Source organism: Toxorhynchites rutilus, chromosome 2, assembly GCF_029784135.1.
Source record: "Toxorhynchites rutilus septentrionalis strain SRP chromosome 2, ASM2978413v1, whole genome shotgun sequence".
NCBI classification, from domain to species: Eukaryota; Metazoa; Arthropoda; class Insecta; order Diptera; family Culicidae; genus Toxorhynchites; species Toxorhynchites rutilus.
The window spans coordinates 201833568-201852226 of NC_073745.1; the positions used below are offsets into that span (position 1 = coordinate 201833568).

At 39.0% G+C, this 18659-nt stretch overlaps 1 protein-coding gene across 1 annotated transcript in view; it reads left to right on the plus strand.

Annotated features, from left to right (window-relative positions):
* The first annotated feature begins 4560 nt into the window (after positions 1-4560).
* The window catches only part of LOC129771912 (cubilin homolog), a 53795-nt gene continuing 39696 nt past the window's right edge, over positions 4561-18659 (plus strand). Inside the window, exon 1 of the mRNA XM_055776048.1 lies at positions 4561-4734. Coding sequence (XP_055632023.1) covers positions 4655-4734 — 80 coding nt within the window. The 5' untranslated portion in view covers positions 4561-4654. The remainder of the gene's footprint in view (positions 4735-18659) is intronic.

Below are 18659 nucleotides of genomic sequence, written 5' to 3' on the forward strand. Positions count from 1 at the left end.
TGTTTTTCAAGTTAATCCTCCATAGCTCTGGCATTTCTTCTACCAAGTCTATTCATTTTTCTTTTGAAAAGGGATACATTGAGCTCGACATTCCAAATAAATGTTTTCTATTATCAATCAACACTGACCTAACGAAACAGATCAAAATAACATGAACAAGATGATACTAGATTGGTGGAGCAAATCGTTCATATCGTTAAAAATGTGATTTCAGATGGTTCGTAATTGGAAAGCTAACAAATTCAATCGGGTATAATTAAAAAATAGTAAACATAATTTTGATAATGCAGCAATACGTTTACAATAGGTGTTCGCCTCAATTCTCACTTATTAGAGTGTCTCATCTGTATAGAACAGAACAATTATTTCGATATATCGTTCCACCTTTCTAGCATGTCTTGTTCGTACTGTCTGATGCATGTAGTGTCTCCTGTCAAAGCTACGCGATTTTTGCAGCCAAAGCTTGGAAAGTTCTATCTTTTTTCGCACTGCCATGGGTGATCTCGTGCTTCGTTCTGATTGGTTGGCGAATTTTTTTTTCGTGAGAGAAAATCGCGCTCATTGTGAATGATTGTAAATTCGGCATAACCATGTTTTTTCAACTGGTGGTATCGATATCTCAGGATCTACTCGACCGATTTGGCTGAATTTTTTTATCAATATGTAGCCGTTTTTTTATATCTCATTTTTTCGATTTTTTATGAGCTTCTAAACAGCGATTTTTCATGAAAAATAAACTTTTCGACATTTTTCTAAGGAGATATTCGTAGTCACATTGGTTGCGCATTCGCTTAGTAAGCGACCAATCGTGAGTTCAAAACTCAGGGCCCTCATTGACCATCTTTGTGTTGTTATAGAATAACTACGTCCATGCAACAATAATCAGCGATGGAGATCGATCCACGGTCGAAATAAGATCGATTCGTCCATACAATTGCTCTGCTCTGCAAGAAACATCGGGCTGCTGTTCTATTAATAACCCAACAATGATCATATCAGCTGTCTCCGCTGGTCTAACTGGAATACAGAAGGAATACTCTTACGCCTAAATGGCTACTGTGTAATGTAATGTACCATATGCAATGGTATAGAAGAAATACTCTTACGCCGAAAAAATGGCAACTGTGTAATGTGCTATTTATAGATATGATAAACATGTGACATGTACACGTTTAAAATTCGGCTCTGTTACAGCTAAAATGCTAATGAGCCTTATATAAACTAATGGGATTGAAAAAAAACGCTAGTTTGAGTGTACTCTCCGAATTCCACGTTATGTATCCGTAGTCAATACAACCTCTTTTCAACTGGTTTTATTTTCCGATGCCTCCCATTAACACTTTGACGTCCGTACGTTTCGTAAAAAAATATTCGCTTGGCGCCGGCAACGCTAATTCGGATTACTTGGCCGTTACCCGTTCTTTACATTATCGGGAAATTATAAATTATTAGTTTTTACTGTGTTACCGTTTGTATTGACGACAATGTTTCTATTGAATATGTCAGTGTTTTGAATTAAGTGTGTAGAAAATGTGCCTTAAAATACGTACACAATAGTCAGGGATAGGTTAAGTCAACAGTACACTCACAGATCAAAGACGGAAAAAAGGGAATGAATGTTGCGCGGAAACAGAGGTGGGGTTAGCGATGAACAATGATATTCATCATTATATAGTGGAACAGAGAGGGAGAAAGGAACAGAAAAGAAGATCAAGAGAGTGAAGATATGAGAAGGTAGATGGAATGATCGCAAGTAAATTGTTCATTTCCTGCCCAGAGCAAGTAGTGAGAAGAACTCAAATATACACCGAGAAAAATGTACAAGTTCTACGAAAATAAATTATCGTTGTTAATTTCACCATCGGATAAGCCGTAGGATCTGATCGGTCAGGTATTTAATACAGATTTAGACGATTGTAAAGGGCTCTGTTGTGAGAATTGTCTTCCTCTCTTTCTCTGTGTCCGACCAGGACCCGTTAATTTAGGGTTTAAAGCGCATTGTAACCATCGTATCGTAAATTTAGGGTTAATTAATAACCCCGGAAACTCGACGAGCAGCGTTCTGAGGACTTCTTCAGCCGGTGACTAGGAGTCCAGCGGAAAACCACACCGACACACCCATACAGAATTATAAAGGCTAGGTAATGAAACAAAAAAAATTATATTCACACGTTTTTACATATTCCACATCCGAGCCTTGATAAGCGTTTTCCCGAAGAGCCGACCCTGAGAGCGATTGGCCTCGAGCTCGAGCTTGCCAGCATTAAAAGAGGCCTTGAGAGCCCAACCTCAAAGGTTCCCGAGACTCAGACCAAAAACCGAGGTGTTACGCGAGGTCCGTCTGACCCCGGAAGTAATAACTAATCTTTTCGTTAGTTTTCATAATTCATCCCTGTTCCTCTACTTTAATGAAATTTCGAAGATATACATACGTAAATATTCTAAACCTATCTATATTTTTTCTATATTTTTTTTACTATATTTTGATTCGAAATTCGATATGCGTAAATATGGACACCTTTTTCTGGCAAATTTCATTGCGCTAAAGGATTTTCTTCTTAATTCATTTAGTGATTTGAATTGGAATCTGTAAAATATTTTTTTTTTTTAAATGAATTGTATTTTGAGTATTTCACACCATGAGTGGAAATTGGCCTAAGATCGACGCTGTCCACACAATACGGCTAAACAAAGTAACTCTAATAATTAAAGTAATTGAAGATAATTCACCGAAATTTCTTACTCGAACTAATCGCATATTACTTTTTTTAAGAAGGAATGATGATGAAAATAGTACTCGTTTTGAACTCAACCGCATTTTGCTTTTGATTACCATGACTGTTTTAATGCATAGTATGAATGTCATGTTCTTTAAACTAAGGTTTCAATAAAACTCATTCCGATCGCATGTCTTGTTCACGATACATGTCCTGAAGTGTACGTTCAGTACTTCGATGATATCGATATAAAAAATATGTTCCCTAGTCATGAAACACAACTCAAGATATTTTTTCAAGCAGCTCAAATTGTCGTACTGAACATCACGTTCTTTCGTGTGGATTGACGTGAAATCCATCGATGCTGGAAAAAATGGCGTTAGAAGCATAACACACGCCTTAAAATCCGGCTACAATTATCAGCCACCATAATATATAGGTTATTCACCAGAACACACAACCAACCCCCAGGGTGGAACGGGATATGGAATTCCCCCATTTTAGCATAGGTATGGGAAACCATCACTTTCTCTACGGTTCCGCAAATTCCCATAAGCGTTAAGCGTGACCACGCAAAGCTGCCACCAACTGGTACTGAGCAAATTCTCCTCCCTGCATGTCAGGGAAAAAAGGAGCTCCTTTTGTTGGTATACGGTATACGGTATTACCCGCGCCACAAACTCCTGGGATCTTACAATTACACCGAGATGGAGAGAGGAAGTGCATCAGAGAGAGAGAGGGAGCTTAAAGCTCCTTAATTGAGGTTCGGCTTCTTATTACATCGCTCTATTTTGGGTTAACTTGTTCCGTTCTCCTCACTCTCTTCCGCATTTAGTTTTGAAATCACACGTTGGAACAATGGCTACTCTACCTTACATTTCCCTCGTAGTCAAACGACATGTCTAGATGAAACCACGCGTCCACAGAGGAACTTGCCTCCATAGAGCATAGCTCTATTGGGGAGGGTTTCGTAAACTAATGTCGGTGAATATTATATGGTCGGTGTTAAGTCAGAGGGGACCAAGTCGCAAAAATAAAAATTTCAACTTATTGATTGCATTTGGTTAAGCATTACTTAAGCTACATAGCACACTTATCAGATTTGGAAAATCACGCGTACAGCACGAATAACGTATTGAAATTGTTTTGAATGCTCAATGAAAACCCCTTATAGCGCCAAACTTCAATCACGTTTTTCTCGAAATCAGAAAAATGTCACATGGTCCGGTCTGACTTAACACCGACCATATATGACATGAACGAGCATTACACTTCTGTTTCTATTATAGAGCGACTCTCATCCACAACTATCGAATGTGTTAATACTTTTTTCTGGAATCCTTCACATATTCCCCTTCATTCTGCACTGCCAGTGGTGACTTTGGATAACAAAGTCCCTCGATTCATTCTGGAGGTCGCCTTACTTTTTAGTGTTTATTATACCGATTGAAACAAAAGTTAACAATTTATGGGTTGATCTTTATTTTGAGATTCCTTCGCAGTATTTAAACTGTAATGAACCGATTATCATAGCTTCCCAACTCGTTATACAGTTCATAATTTTCATCATCAAATCACAAAAAGAAATTATCTCTCAGCAATGAATTTTTTGCTTTTTGCCAACGTGAAGCAAGTTCGAATGAAATAGAGTTTTCCGTGTTAATTTTGAATGTTTCATTCGGTATCATTATCAGTTGTAACCAAATACTATCACAGAGGGAGTATAGTCTGGGCCCCTAGAATTTCCACAGAATGTTCAGTTCAGCTGGTTAGAATACGCCCACCAAACTTAGATAAATAGTCGGAAAACACATCGACGAAGCTTCAGTTAGTGTCAGACGTCCGACATCGCGGCACTGATCGGGAGTTCCAATTGAATAAAAAATAAAAGTGGGAAATTATTTAGTGAGTTTAATGTGTGCCGAAGGAATGTCGATATGATTACTATGAAGAGTCGAGTGAAATTGTTACTATTGCTGACATCAATCATACATGTACAATGTTACTTCGAAAATCAGTGAGTATTCCATAACCGCACTGCGTTGAGGGTTGTGTTGAACGTTGGTTCAGTAGTAGATTTGGTAGATTTAAATTGCATGGTGAAAATGTGAAAATGTGACAAACTAGAAACAAGTGCGAACAGTGGTAAAATGACACAATATTTGAGACAACGTACCTTTGAAAGTGATTAACATGAGTTCTTGATAAAAGTTTCAACGAAATACTACGAATAATGATTTCAATCGCATATCAGAGATTACGAGTGTATGTGTTGCCTCGATAACTAAAATGAACATGGGGAGCAATCAAACTTATGGATATCAAAAATGCAGTCAAATTTGTGTGGATTCGTCGAAGTTCGCCCATCTCCATTGAAATAAAATGAATGAGTATTATAAAAGACATAAATGTATTGTATTTTTACAAGTCTAGTCCAGAGTCCTACAAAAAATCCATTAGCACTTTATTATTGAAAAATTTAACTGATGTCTAAATACACACAAAACTCAACACAAGTGAACACTCGATGGACATCAAGGGAATGTTGAAGAACTCTGTATAATGTTATAGAAATAGAAATTTTACTCACAAATCAATTCAAAATTCGTTATTCGTACTAGCGGGACACTACTTTGAGTATCTTCAATTTTTTTTGAATTTCCAGAAAGAAATGAATTATTTTGGAAAACCGCTCCCCTGACGTTCGAACTTAAATCACTGGGCTAGCAACTTTTCTGTCATAGCCATTAAGATGTCATATACAAGGTTCAAAGGTAAATCTTCTTCTTGAATGGCGTTAACATTCTCTGTCGAACTTTTGCCATCTCAACGTATGCATTAACTAGCGTCATTGATTAATACTTAGTTGATTTTTCTTAAGCCAAATAACACGCCTTGGATATATTCTGAAGGGCAAGCTCTAGAATACGCGTGACCACAGTGCAAGTCGAAGGAAATTTCTTTGACGAAAAATCCCCAGGCCGGAACGGGAATCGAACCCGAACACCCGGCATGATAATGTGAGACGCTAACCACTCGACCACGGGTGCACAACAAAGGTCAATATAAACTTTAAATTGAAATAAACACACATTCGTAAAAAAAATTTTGGGTGATTTTTTTAAATGCTGTTGAAAAATCAACGTACATCTTTTTTAAGCTTCCTTATACCCACACATGTATTTAAGCCTTTTCCATTTTTAGGTGATCCAAAAATTTTTTTTTTCCAAAAACCACCTTTTTTCAAAAATTCATAACTTTTGAGCTACTGTATAGTTTACATGCTTTCAGGATCAAGGATGCTATATTTGATTTATTTTTTTCTTGAAAGCTGAGAATTTTTACATAATACATCCAAAAATCAGAGAGGTGTTTTGTTTCGTTTTTGAGTTATGATTTTTCAAAGTTAACTTGTTTTCAGTCTACGTTCAATATTCCTATGTGACTAGACCAGATCTATGAAATTAGAATCCAGTTTTTTCGCGGGTGTAAAAATGATGTTTGGAAAAAATGAGGAAAAAATTATTTTTCGGACCACCCTAAAATAGAAATGGCCACCCTAATGAAAAAAAAAATACAGGTCAACTATTGTGCGATAAAAAACAAAATTACCGCTTTTCACGAAAATCTGAGAACCACTATCGCAACCACAAAAAATGTGTCCACAAAATCTTTGAGAAAAAAGAAAGAAATCGTTTTTTTATTTCTTCCCGATATTTTTGTCCAGTACTTCTACAAACACCAATAGAAAAATAGGTTCGTAAATTATATCAAAACTTGAAAGTATCCAATTTATTATTATTTCGATTTGAATTATTCCTGGCACTTGCTAGTTCAGCTAACTCGGAGGAAGCCCAATCTGGAGGTTCAATTTTCGTCTGCAACAATGGAAGTCTATATTAGTCATAACACTGCGAATGTTGTCTTCCAAAAGGTTCAACCATCTGCGATTTGTTGACCTAGACCATAGACTTCACATAGCCCCACAGAAATAATCCAACCACAGTTACTCCACATTGAGGGAACTCAATAGTGAATTGTGAAAAGTCGGTATTAATTATTACGTTCTGACCGGCATCATTTTTGAAAGAAAAAATCGAGGGATTGTATTCGAGACACGACCGCTTAGGACGTAGGACTACGCAACATTTTTTTTTTAACTTGTTGGTTTATCATTTCGGATATTATTTGCGAATGCGTCGAAATTTCATAAATAACCCTTTGGTAAAAAGTTCCGGGAAAAGGATTAATGGCTTGCGTGGTTTTGTAGAATCATTTCAAGAAGCAACGATTCTTTCTTGCCTTTGCGAGAACAATACACTAATTGGTCATATGTCGCAATTTGTTTCTTTATATCAATGCACGCATTGCCATTCAACAAGCATCAAACACGCCTCCAATAGATGCACACAGTTGCAGCGATAAAAATGAAACATCGCGAGAATGACCGTTTATGATAAATCGTTTCTCGACTCCCGGTCAAAACCATCAACAAAGCTAGGAGCTAGTTGCATCAGAACAGAGCCGATGCGCACGAGAGTAAATACGAATGGCAACTAAAAGTATTGAAGGTGTGCTACCAATATGTACAGGATATGAACAAGTTCTAAGTTTAGCGCAACGAAAACAAGCAACACACACAAAGCTAAACACTGATGGCTAGAAGCGACCTATAATCATTTGCACTCTTCTCTTTTTTCACCTGTTTTGCCATGGCTCAGATGGTTGTGTTAATTGCAATGCCAGATGCACTTCAAGTGAAATATTCCCGGGCATCTTGGTTTGATATCTCTGTTAGGGAATACATTTCGGTAGGAACAAAAGTTCCCCCTACTTTCATGTATTTGCAATTAGAGACGTCGGTTAATCGTTCGATTAATTCAAATGATCGAATATCTGAAATTATAATCGTGTAATTTTGTATCGAATAATTTAAAATCAAAATATGAATACATCGAATAATTGTCACTGTAATCGCGATTAATGAAAGAAGGCATTTTTCTCAAGGTTGATGCATTTTTAGGTTAAGAATTAGACCATATCATTTTTTTATTCAACTTTTTTTTTTTGTCCAAAAATGGAACATCGACAACCTGATAGACCACGCGACCCGAATGACAACATGATACGTGATTATTACAAGCAAAAAAATATTCGCTCGGTTAATCGAATATTGAAAGACAATTATTCGAATGAATCGAATATTGAAAAATGCCCTAACGATTAATCGATAATCGAATAAATGAAAAATTTAGACATCACTATTTGCAATGCCGATTTCCCCCAGGCAGCTTGATTATGATGTCTCTGTTAGGGACCCGCCGCATGTGTCATCAATTTCGACCAATCAGAAGTGGGTATTTCCGTGAGGATAGGGGTTGAGATTTTTCAATTGTTCGATAGTTAGTTTCATGACATATATTATTTTATTCAATTAAAAAAAATTGTTATGGAGTACCGAAATCAATTGACGCAAAAATTTCATCAATCCATCATGAAATGACTGAGCAACAATCGTTTGAAATTGAACAATTTTCACGATGTGCTCGATTTTCGATTTTCAATTTGTACCCCAATATGTTCCCGAAAGACGTAATCCTACGTCAAAAATGTTCATAAGTATCAGAACTACTGTTTGCATAAATGTCTCATGTCATTTGAATAACCGCATAAGTGTCTCAAGCAACAAAATCTTTGTTCATCTAAAGTGAAAAGTTCTGATAATATCGAATACGCAGCAATCTTTACTCGAATAACTACTGGTTCAAATTATGTTGATTAGTTGTTTTTAAAAAGCACAATAATTGTTTGCATAAATGTCTTATGTCATCTGAATAAACTCATGTAAAAAAATCTTTTTTTTCCAAAAGTGAGAAGTGCTGATCTTTTTAGATACATTACACGTTTGTCATTAATTACACGTTTATTGCATCATTGGTTAAAGTGTCTCATATGCAACGGATTATAAAAATAAAAATATGTATTGATTATACTTCATATTTTTTTTTTCTTTATTGTAGTGACTTTCAACACATTTCGGCTGGTTCGTCACTTTTACTTCCATTTTTGGAAGAATGTCGGGAGTGAGAATTGAACTCGTGAACTCTGCGTGAGAGGTATGGATGTTACCACTACGCCAGATCGCCTCCACATACTTCATATGATTTACTCGGGTTTTTTTTTAAAAAAAAAAAACAATCTCATGTAAATGATGGCATTTTTATCATTTTCAATTCATAAACAACACTGCAGCTTGTTCCAAATACATTTTAGAAGCTCTTTTTTTGCATTCTACATCTATTGTTCCTTCGCATTTTCAATGTCATCGTCAGAAATACTGTGATAATTCTTCGTCATCCTTCTGATGTCTTAAAAGCTAACGATTTTCGCTTAAGGAATATTCATGGGTCGAAGTTTGAGAGCAATGATCTCAGCAGATCTTCGTTTGAGTTGACTCGGGATGATTTCCTCGTGTGATTAAAACGGGGTTTCCTGATGATTTTATGGGTAACTTCCAATGCGTCTTCAGAAAGGTCCTCAATGGGTAGATCGAACATTGAAATAATGTTGCCACTGTGGATCAAAAGCTTGTGTACGATCAAAGACATGTAGTTCCAGCTATAAAGAGCTTATTAGAGTTGCCTTGTTTCCATCAACTTTGCTTGATATTTTGTAATATCAATTTGCTTACCACTGGATATAACTCTCATAATGGTAGAAAATTTTATGATGAGATCCACATCTATTCCAGTGATTGCAACACTTGTCAGATGATTGGAAAAAAAATCTTCGCGCGTTGTTTCCGTCGTTGGCCGTATCCAGGTTTCGACTTGTCAACTATCATAAGTTTCTTGCGTTTCTCATAGCTTTTATTGTTAGCTTCTCCTGGAACTTGTCACGTTTTGAATGGTAGCCGAAAAATAAAATATCAGATAAACCTCATCTCAATCTTTGAAATGTATAAGACAAACCTGTGAGATACATGCAACAGACATTCAAAAAAAAATTTCCAGCCATGCAGAATCGACAGACCGAACCTGAAGTTCCCGGAATTCTCGAACTTCTCGTGGACGTTAGAGCTGTTCATCTTCTTAGGAGTGGCCCCACAGATATAGCACTAAGCCGCTGCTAAGCGTGTCACAGCGTGTCGCAGGCTTTCCCATCGAGCATGATGAACAGAAACTCGAAAGTTAAAAAAAAAGATGTGTCGTATGGCAGCAATTCTCTGATGAATGACTCTACTTCAGATTGTTCATTCAAAACAAAGTTCGGTTTTTTTTCGAACATGAAATTGATAGGTCTGCAGAAATGTGTAGATCCTGGACGGGGATGTTGCCACAAGGTTTCTCCTGTTTGAACATTAATTAGTTTGATGGGCCCCATTACAATCAAGAACAAGAGTTCATCTGATGCATTTTCATTTGAAAACTTTTGATTGTAAGTACTGTATCCAGAACTGCCATTCATTCCACATTTTCAGATCAATTTCGCTTTTGAAGGATTAGTTAGGTGCAAGGTTTCAACAATACCGTTAACAGTTGAGTTAACCAGTTCCTGAATGTCCACCATTGTTGATGCCTCCGAAACCGAAATGTTTTTCGGGATGATTTAATTTTTTGCTTTTCTCAGAACATACAGACTTGGAAAGCAATCTTTATGTAAATGGTTCACCACCTCTCGAAGCGCAATATTCTTCCGATCCGTCAGATCCAAGTCTACAAAAAGAGCCAGTGCTTGAGCAGGCGTTAAGCGCTTGTTGCCAGCTTCATTAAGTAGAGTTGGATCCCCAGAAATGTTCGTAGCAAAAGCTAGGTCTTCTAGGGCGATATTAGACACCAGTTCTGCTACTCGCCGTCTTTTTGTTTTATTTGCGCAACCCTATAAACCCTCTTCTGGACGTCCGCGGATTGAGCTTCGAACAGTACCTGTGACAAAAATTCTGGCAGATAAGTGATCACCTAGGACATATATGCCCTCAAAGAAGACATATTTTGCAAAAAAATATTTTGGAAGTTTGAGAGTGGAAGTCTAGAAGGTGGAAGTTTTTTTAATATGATATCTTAAGTTTGAATTTCAATGTCATTATTTTTTATTTCTTTGCAAATTCAAATTCCCTGTTTCTCAAGAGTATTATTAGAAGCCAATTTTCCATTGAAAATATTCTCCACTTACCTTGATAATTACATTCCATTTCAGTTGAACTAATGGCACACAAGATTTTATTTTCAAAAACGAGTTGAAATCCGATCGAAATATCACAAAAATTTTCGCAAGCAACAATCTTGCCAGAAGTTGACAATTCAGCTGCTTTTATTAGTAGTTGTGATGCTTTATCTAGCTTACCAATACTCGTTTACATAGTTTCAGGCATACATAAACAAGTATGAGTGCATTAGACACCCGAAACAAAAAACTTTAAAATTAATTTTCATCTTCGGTTCAACGCACCGTGCAGCGTACTAAACAGTGACTTTTTCATGATGCAACGGTTTCATGACAATGGCACGAGAATTCTCACTCGATTCCTCGTATCCACTTAGCCATAAATGAGCTTCATTACTAACCAGAATTTTCTTCTGGAGCGCCCGGTAGTCGTGCGACTTTAATTCTTTTTTTTTTTTTTATATAAATCGTTTATTTTTACAGGCTCAGTTACATTAGTTTAAAGGAGCCGAATTCTTAAGTATATGTTTTAAAACTATACATAAATAATTTTCCTAACACTATGGTTAGTAAGGTGGAAAACCGATTACTCGCGGTTTACTCGAGTTTAGAGGGTGACATCTTTCAGGAAAGGGATGGGATATAAGGGAATTGTTACAATGTTGATGATCACACTCGATTCTTAAATCTATTGTATATTTACATTTCAACTTATTTTACTGTTTATACCATGGGGGCCAATCGCTCGCAATGGATGAAAAGGAGGGTATAAGGACATAGGTACAATCACACACGAAGATCGATAGCTTTAAGGAAAACATATATTTGGGTCATGTAATCAAGGTCTAACCGAGCCAACACATCTCTCACCGGCACATTGGGCTGTCTTCCTCGGGCCCGAAGGGAGTTTTCTAAATTCGATCTGGCGACAAGATACATCTCGCACGACCAAACAACATGCTCGATGTCGTGATAACCTTGACCACAGACGCAGAGATTGTTGCTGGAAAGATTGAAACGAAAGAGAAGCGCATCTAACGAACAGTGATTGGACATGAGTCGGGAGAAGGTGCGAATAAAGTCCCGACTCAAGTCCAGACTTTTGAACCACGGTTTGAGGCTAACCTTAGGGATAATCGAGTGAAACCACCGGCCCAATTCATCTTCGTTCCATTTGCGTTGCCAGTTAGCGATGGTATTTTTACGGACTAAAGAAAAAAATTCATTGAAGGCGATTTGACGCTGGTAAATGTCGCCTTCAATCGCACCTACCTTTGCTAATGAGTCAGCCCTCTCATTACCCGGAATTGAGCAATGTGAAGGGACCCAGACAAAGGTAATGACATAACAGCGTCTGGATAAAGCACTCAAAATTTCTCGTATTCTCTCAAGGAAGTACGGCGAGTGCTTTTCCGGCCTCACTGAACGGATAGCTTCGACAGAGCTAAGACTATCCGTTACAATGTAATAGTGTTCAACAGGTCGTGAGGCGACGCTGTCCAGCGCCCAGTATATCGCTGCCAATTCAGCAATATACACTGAGCAAGGATTCTGAAGACTGTGGGAGGTGCTAAAAATTTCGTTGAACACTCCAAATCCTGTGGACTCATTCATAGAGGACCCATCAGTAAAGTACATATTATCACAATTGATACCCCCATACTTTGAATCGAAGATCGTTGGAGCGATCCTCGATCGTTGATAATCTGAATATCCATGGATATCCTGTTTCATGGACAGATCAAAATGCACAGAGGAATTGATGTAGTCAGGAAAACAAACACGGTTGGGAATATACGAAGAAGGATCAACCTGCATGGAGATGAATTCATGATATGAACTCATGAATCCGGAGTGAAAATTTAGCTCGATCAGCTGCTCAAAATTCCCGATCACCAATGGGTTCATAACCTTACACCGGATGAGGAACCGAAGAGATAATAAATTGAAGCGATCTTTTAGTGGGAGTAGGCCTGCCAAAACCTCGAGACTCATGGTATGCGTTGAGGGCATACATCCCAACGCAATACGGAGACAAAGATACTGAATTCGCTCGAGTTTAATGAGGTGTGTTTTGGCAGCTGATTGAAAACAGAAACTGCCATACTCCATCACTGAGAGAATAGTTGTTCGATACAACATTATAAGATCTTCGGGATGGGCTCCCCACCAGGTGCCGGTAATTGTACGGAGAAAGTTTATTCTTTGTTGACATTTTTTACTCAGATACCTAATATGGACCCCCCAAGTACATTTGGAGTCGAACCAGACCCCAAGATACTTGAATGACATAGCATGAGTGATCGGTTTACCCAAAAGTTGAAGCTTTGGTTTTGCTGGTCTATGCTTCCTAGAAAAAACCACCATCTCTGTTTTCTCCGTGGAGAATTCGATCCCTAGCCCAATGGCCCAGGTTGAAAAATTGTTCAAAGTATCTTGTAAGGGTCCTTGCAGGTCGGATTCGTTTGATCCTACGACAGACACCACTCCATCATCTGCAAGTTGTCTTAGGCTGCAATTTTGTGTAAGGCAATTGTCGATGTCGCTTACATAGAAGTTGTACAAAAGGGGGCTTAAACATGAGCCCTGGGGGAGGCCCATGTAAGAGAACCGACTTACTGCCGAATCTCCGTGAGAAAAGTTCAAATGTTTCTCACAAAGCAAGTTATATAACATATTATTCAATAGAGGCGGCAGACCCCGAGAGTGTAATTTGTCTGACAAAACCTCTATTGAAACAGAATCAAAGGCCCCCTTTATGTCCAAGAATACTGAAGCCATTTGTTTTTTTTCGGCGTAAGCCATTTGAATTTCTGAAGAAAGCAACGCAAGACAATCATTCGTCCCCTTGCCCCTGCGGAACCCATATTGTGTATCTGAGAGTAAGGCATTCGTTTCAACCCAACGATCAAGGCGAAACAAGATCATTTTCTCCAACAATTTCCGTATACAAGACAGCATTGCTATTGGGCGGTACGAATTGAAGTCGGACGCGGGTTTTCCGGGTTTTTGAATAGCTATAACTCGTACTTGTCTCCAATCATCCGGAACAACATTATGCTCCAGAAACTTATTGAATAAATTCAACAAGCGATGTTTGGCCACATCGGGGAGGTTTTTTAACAAGTTGAACTTAATTCTATCCGATCCTGGAGCCGAATTGTTACTTGAAAGGAGAGCAAGAGAGAATTCTACCATCGAAAACTCGGAATCAAGATCGCACCTATCTTGTGGTATATCTCGAACAATTCTTTGCACGGGAGCGAAATCGGGACAAACCTTTCGCGCAAAATTAAAAATCCATCGATGTGAATGTTCCTCGCTTTCATTCGATGAAGAGCGATTTCTCATGTTTCGAGCCACTTTCCATAATTTTTTCATTGACGTTTCTCGTGACAAACCTCCCACGAAATTTCGCCAATAAGCACGTTTTTTACCTTTGATCAAGTTTTTAAATTGATTTTCAAGGTCTAAATACGTTTGAAAATTGTCAATGGTTCCTCGTTTCCGAAAAGCTTTAAATGCATTCGATTTTTCTACATAAAGCTTTGAACATTGGCTATCCCACCATGGATTGGGAGGCCTTCGGTGAATGGTGGAACCTGGGATGGGTTTCGTTTGAGCGCGAACCGCGCTGTCATGGATCAAACGAGAAAGGAAGTTATACTCCTCCAATGGAGGTAAACCATCTCTGGAATTGATGGCTAGAGTAATCGCGTCCGCATATTTTTTCCAGTCAATGTGTCTTGTGAGGTCATATGCCATGTTTATAGATTCAGAAGAATTCGACCCAATGGTGATGGAAATTTTGATTGGCAAGTGATCACTACCGTTGGGATCCTGGATTACATTCCACTTGCAATCTAACGATAGTGAATTCGAGCAAAGCGAGAGGTCAAGAGCACTTGGGTTAGCAGGAGGTTTAGGCACACGTGTTGTTTCCCCAGTGTTCAAAACGGTCATATTGAAGCTGTTACAAAGGTCATATATCAACAATGAACGATTGTCGTCGTACTGTTCCCCCCAGGCAGTTCCGTGAGAGTTGAAGTCTCCCAAGATCAATCGTGGCTCAGGAAGGAGTGAGCACATGTCAACAAGTTGTTTGCGGCTAACCGCAGCTCTCGGAGGCCAATACAAGCTGACAATACAGAGGTCTTTGCCTTTAATGTTTGCATGACAAGCAACAGCTTCGATCCCTCCAATAGGTGGAAGGTCAATTCGGAAAAATGAGTGGCACTTATTGATCCCCAATAGCACCCCTCCGTATCTGTCATCACGGTCCAAGCGTATAATATTAAAATCGTGGAAAGAGAGATCATCTCGCGAAGAAAGCCAAGTTTCGGACAGAGCAAAAACATCACAATTGAACTTATGAATTAAAAATTTGAATGCATCCAATTTAGGGATAAGACTACGACAATTCCACTGTAAAACAGTGATATCTCCGACCTCTCTATTCAAATTAGACATCAAGAGAGATAATCATTGCAAGGAGGGGCCATGTTTGCATCAATTGTTGCAAAATTGTCTTTAGTACTGGAAGCATTGAGATGACAATGGTTCTGATGGAATCGGAAACATTAAAACACGTGAAGATTTGATCCACAAGGTCAGTCAACTTTATAAATCCCGATTGGGAAGTTGAGCTGGACGCAAAAAAAGGGACAGTTGGGGTTTTTGATGTCCCCTCGAGTGCTGGGTCGTTCGAAGGTGAACTATTCCCACGGAAGCCAGGAGGAACCTGATTTTGCTTGTCCGCTGCACTCGATATTTTAGGCAAGCTAACATGGGGTACCACCGATGGGACTTGTCGTTGAACTTTGGGAGTGGACACATTTTTGCGCCGGGAATTCCCTTTGAAAATAAACGGTGTGCCCTCGTTAGCTGTATCCGCTTCCAATTCGTCAACTGGCAGTGAAGCAAAGACATTGTTTGTTGGTAATGGTTGTTGTTGAGTCAGTGGGGAAGCGCCCTTTAAGATATCCGCGAAAGTGCGTTTCGAGCGTTCCTTCAAAGAGCGCTTTTGTTTATCCCAGCGACTCTTGTAAGTTTCACAAGCTGAGAGCTCGTGTGGGGATCCCCCGCAATATGGACACTTATGCTCAGTCGCACTGCAGGATTTCCCCTCATGTTGCTCTCCGCATGTGGCACAGCGCTCCTTGTTGGCGCAATAAGCTGCTGTATGACCAACTGACTTGCATTTGTTGCAAGTCATGGGCTTTGGCACGAAGAGTCGCACCGGCAGCCTCAATTTGTCCACCATAACGTAGTCAGGGAGGGCGGCACCAGCAAAAGTGACTCGAAACGAGTCGTACGGCGTAAATTTCTTTTCTACTCCTTCCTGGGTAACTTTTCCAAGTTGGCGACATTCCAAGATTTTGACTTCCATCGAAGGAAGCCTCTTGAACCTGCCAACTCCCATACTTTCTATAGTTTTGCACGTCAGACCCGTTTCAGATATAACGCCCCCAATTTCTACGTTATGGGAGGGAATAAAAACTCGATATTCGAGGATGAAATGCTTATCAGCAACAATATCGTTCGCGTCCTTTCGGTTAGTCACGACAACTCGCAGTTTGTTCGGTCTTACTTTGCAAATTTCCGAAACAGAGGTGTATCTTTTCAGATCTGTCATAATCTGTACGACCCTCAAGGCTTTACCATTAGGTTTGGGCCGGAAAAAAACAACCCAAGGACCAGCGTCAGGCGCATCGTCCGGATAAACCCTGACACGGGGAGCGGAAACAATAGGAGAGGAATTCGAGGACAAGGTTTGAGTGGGGACAGTAACATCAGAGGGGGGAAGGGATGTCGATGATTGGGTGGAAGTATTGGAGGAATCAGGGGAAAGGTTTGCAATCTTTTTTTTGGAGGGGGGCTTGGTAGTGTGAGTTGACTCGTCCCCAGAAGAAGAATCTTCGGGCATAGGAGTCCGTTTAAGGGACTTACTACACCCTGCTTGAGCAAGCGAGGGGGAGTCTGAAATGTCCATGTCTAGACCCCCACCCTCCTCCATTCTTAGAACGAACGATTATTATCTTTACAATTTTTTTATCTCACTTGTAAAAAAAAAAACTTAAATAAAATAAAAATAATCACATAAATTTGTTGTTCCGATATGCGCTCTGTTACCCTATTAAGGGAGACACAAAAGTCACGCGCTACGGAGACAACACAATAGCAGAAGTTATTGTTGTACTCAACTGATTGTTGTTATTGTTGTCAACCACGTGTTGACGATGCCGTTATGGTTATTGATCCACTACAGACGCCGATCCAGACCACTGCAGAGGCGCTGCTTCCTCGGTTCTGGCTGCTTTGGGCACTTTGGGCACTAATTCACCACAGAACACACGAGAAAAAAAAACCAACTCGTTGGGGAGAAGAGAAAAAAAAACTTCGAGAACAATGCTTGAGGAGTGATGAATAGCACATCCAGCTCCATCAAGTTGTTAGCGAGGAATGTCTTTAATTCTTGTACGAATTGAATTTTGTAAACCCAAATCTTTCATAAAGATTATGGATATTTTTTTTCAATTTTGCTTTTTTTTAATACATACATTTATTGAATCTTCCTGATGTGGAAATAACAATATTTGGTTATGCATTTAGTTCTAACATAATAAAGTATTACGTTTGTTATCAATTCTTACAGTTAAAATTTCACATGTGTCCTGGAGCACAACACTAACGTTTGCCCACGTTCAAATAATTAAGGTTTTTTTCTTCAGACGTGTTACCATAAGTTGACCGAGTCGCCTTGCTAGTGGATTTGGATGATTCTTAAATCCTTTTCCGCATATTTCCTTCTCGTTTTATGAAGTTCTTCTTTAACCGTAACACTATTGCGGATGTACCAAGGGGCGTCAGTAATTTGTCTTAGCAGTTTATTTTGTACTCTCTCGATGATTTCGATATTACTTGCTGAAGCTGTTTGCCAAAGTTGACAGCCATAATGCCAAATAGGCTTCAGCATGGATTTGTATAGAAGTAGTTTGAACTCTAGTTTTTCGTCTAGTATTTCGAATTCTTCCCGATTAGCCAATGTATTTGGTTTGGTCGCAATTTCAATTGCGTTTTCTTTGCTTCTATGTGTTTCTTCCAGGTTAGACGGCGGTCTAGGTGTACACCGAGATATTTAATTTCATTCGATTGAGGCACTGTAGATCCATTGAACTTGATTTGTGGACATGTGTTCTGATTAAGCGTGAACGTAACGTGGACACATTTTGTTTCATTTACTTTAATTCTCCATTTTTGAAGCCACTTTTCCACGACCGTTATGTGTTCCTCGAGATCCCGTGAAGCAATCGTTCTGTTTTTGTGACTGCTGAGAATAACTGTGTCATCTGCAAATGTTGTAGTAATTAAGTTCCGCGCGGTCGGGAGATCAGCTGTGTAGATGAGATAGAGAACTGGTCCAAGAACACTGCTCTGAGGAACGCCAGCATAAATTTCTCGATCTTTCGATAGTGTTTGGTTATACCGAACATGAAACATTCTTCCCAGTAGATAAGAACGCATAATTTCATATACTTGTGGTAGCATATTTTTAATTTTATATAGCAGTCCTTCGTGCCAGACTTTATCGAATGCTTGAGCTACATCAAGAAAAAGCGCTGAGCAATATCCGCGGCCTTCATATACTTTACGAATTTCTTCTATCAATCGGTGCACTTGATCAATAGTTCCATGTTTTGTTCGGAATCCGAATTGATGATTCGGGAATCATCTATCAATCTCGGGCGCAGATTTTATTAGGATATTTTTTTCGAACAC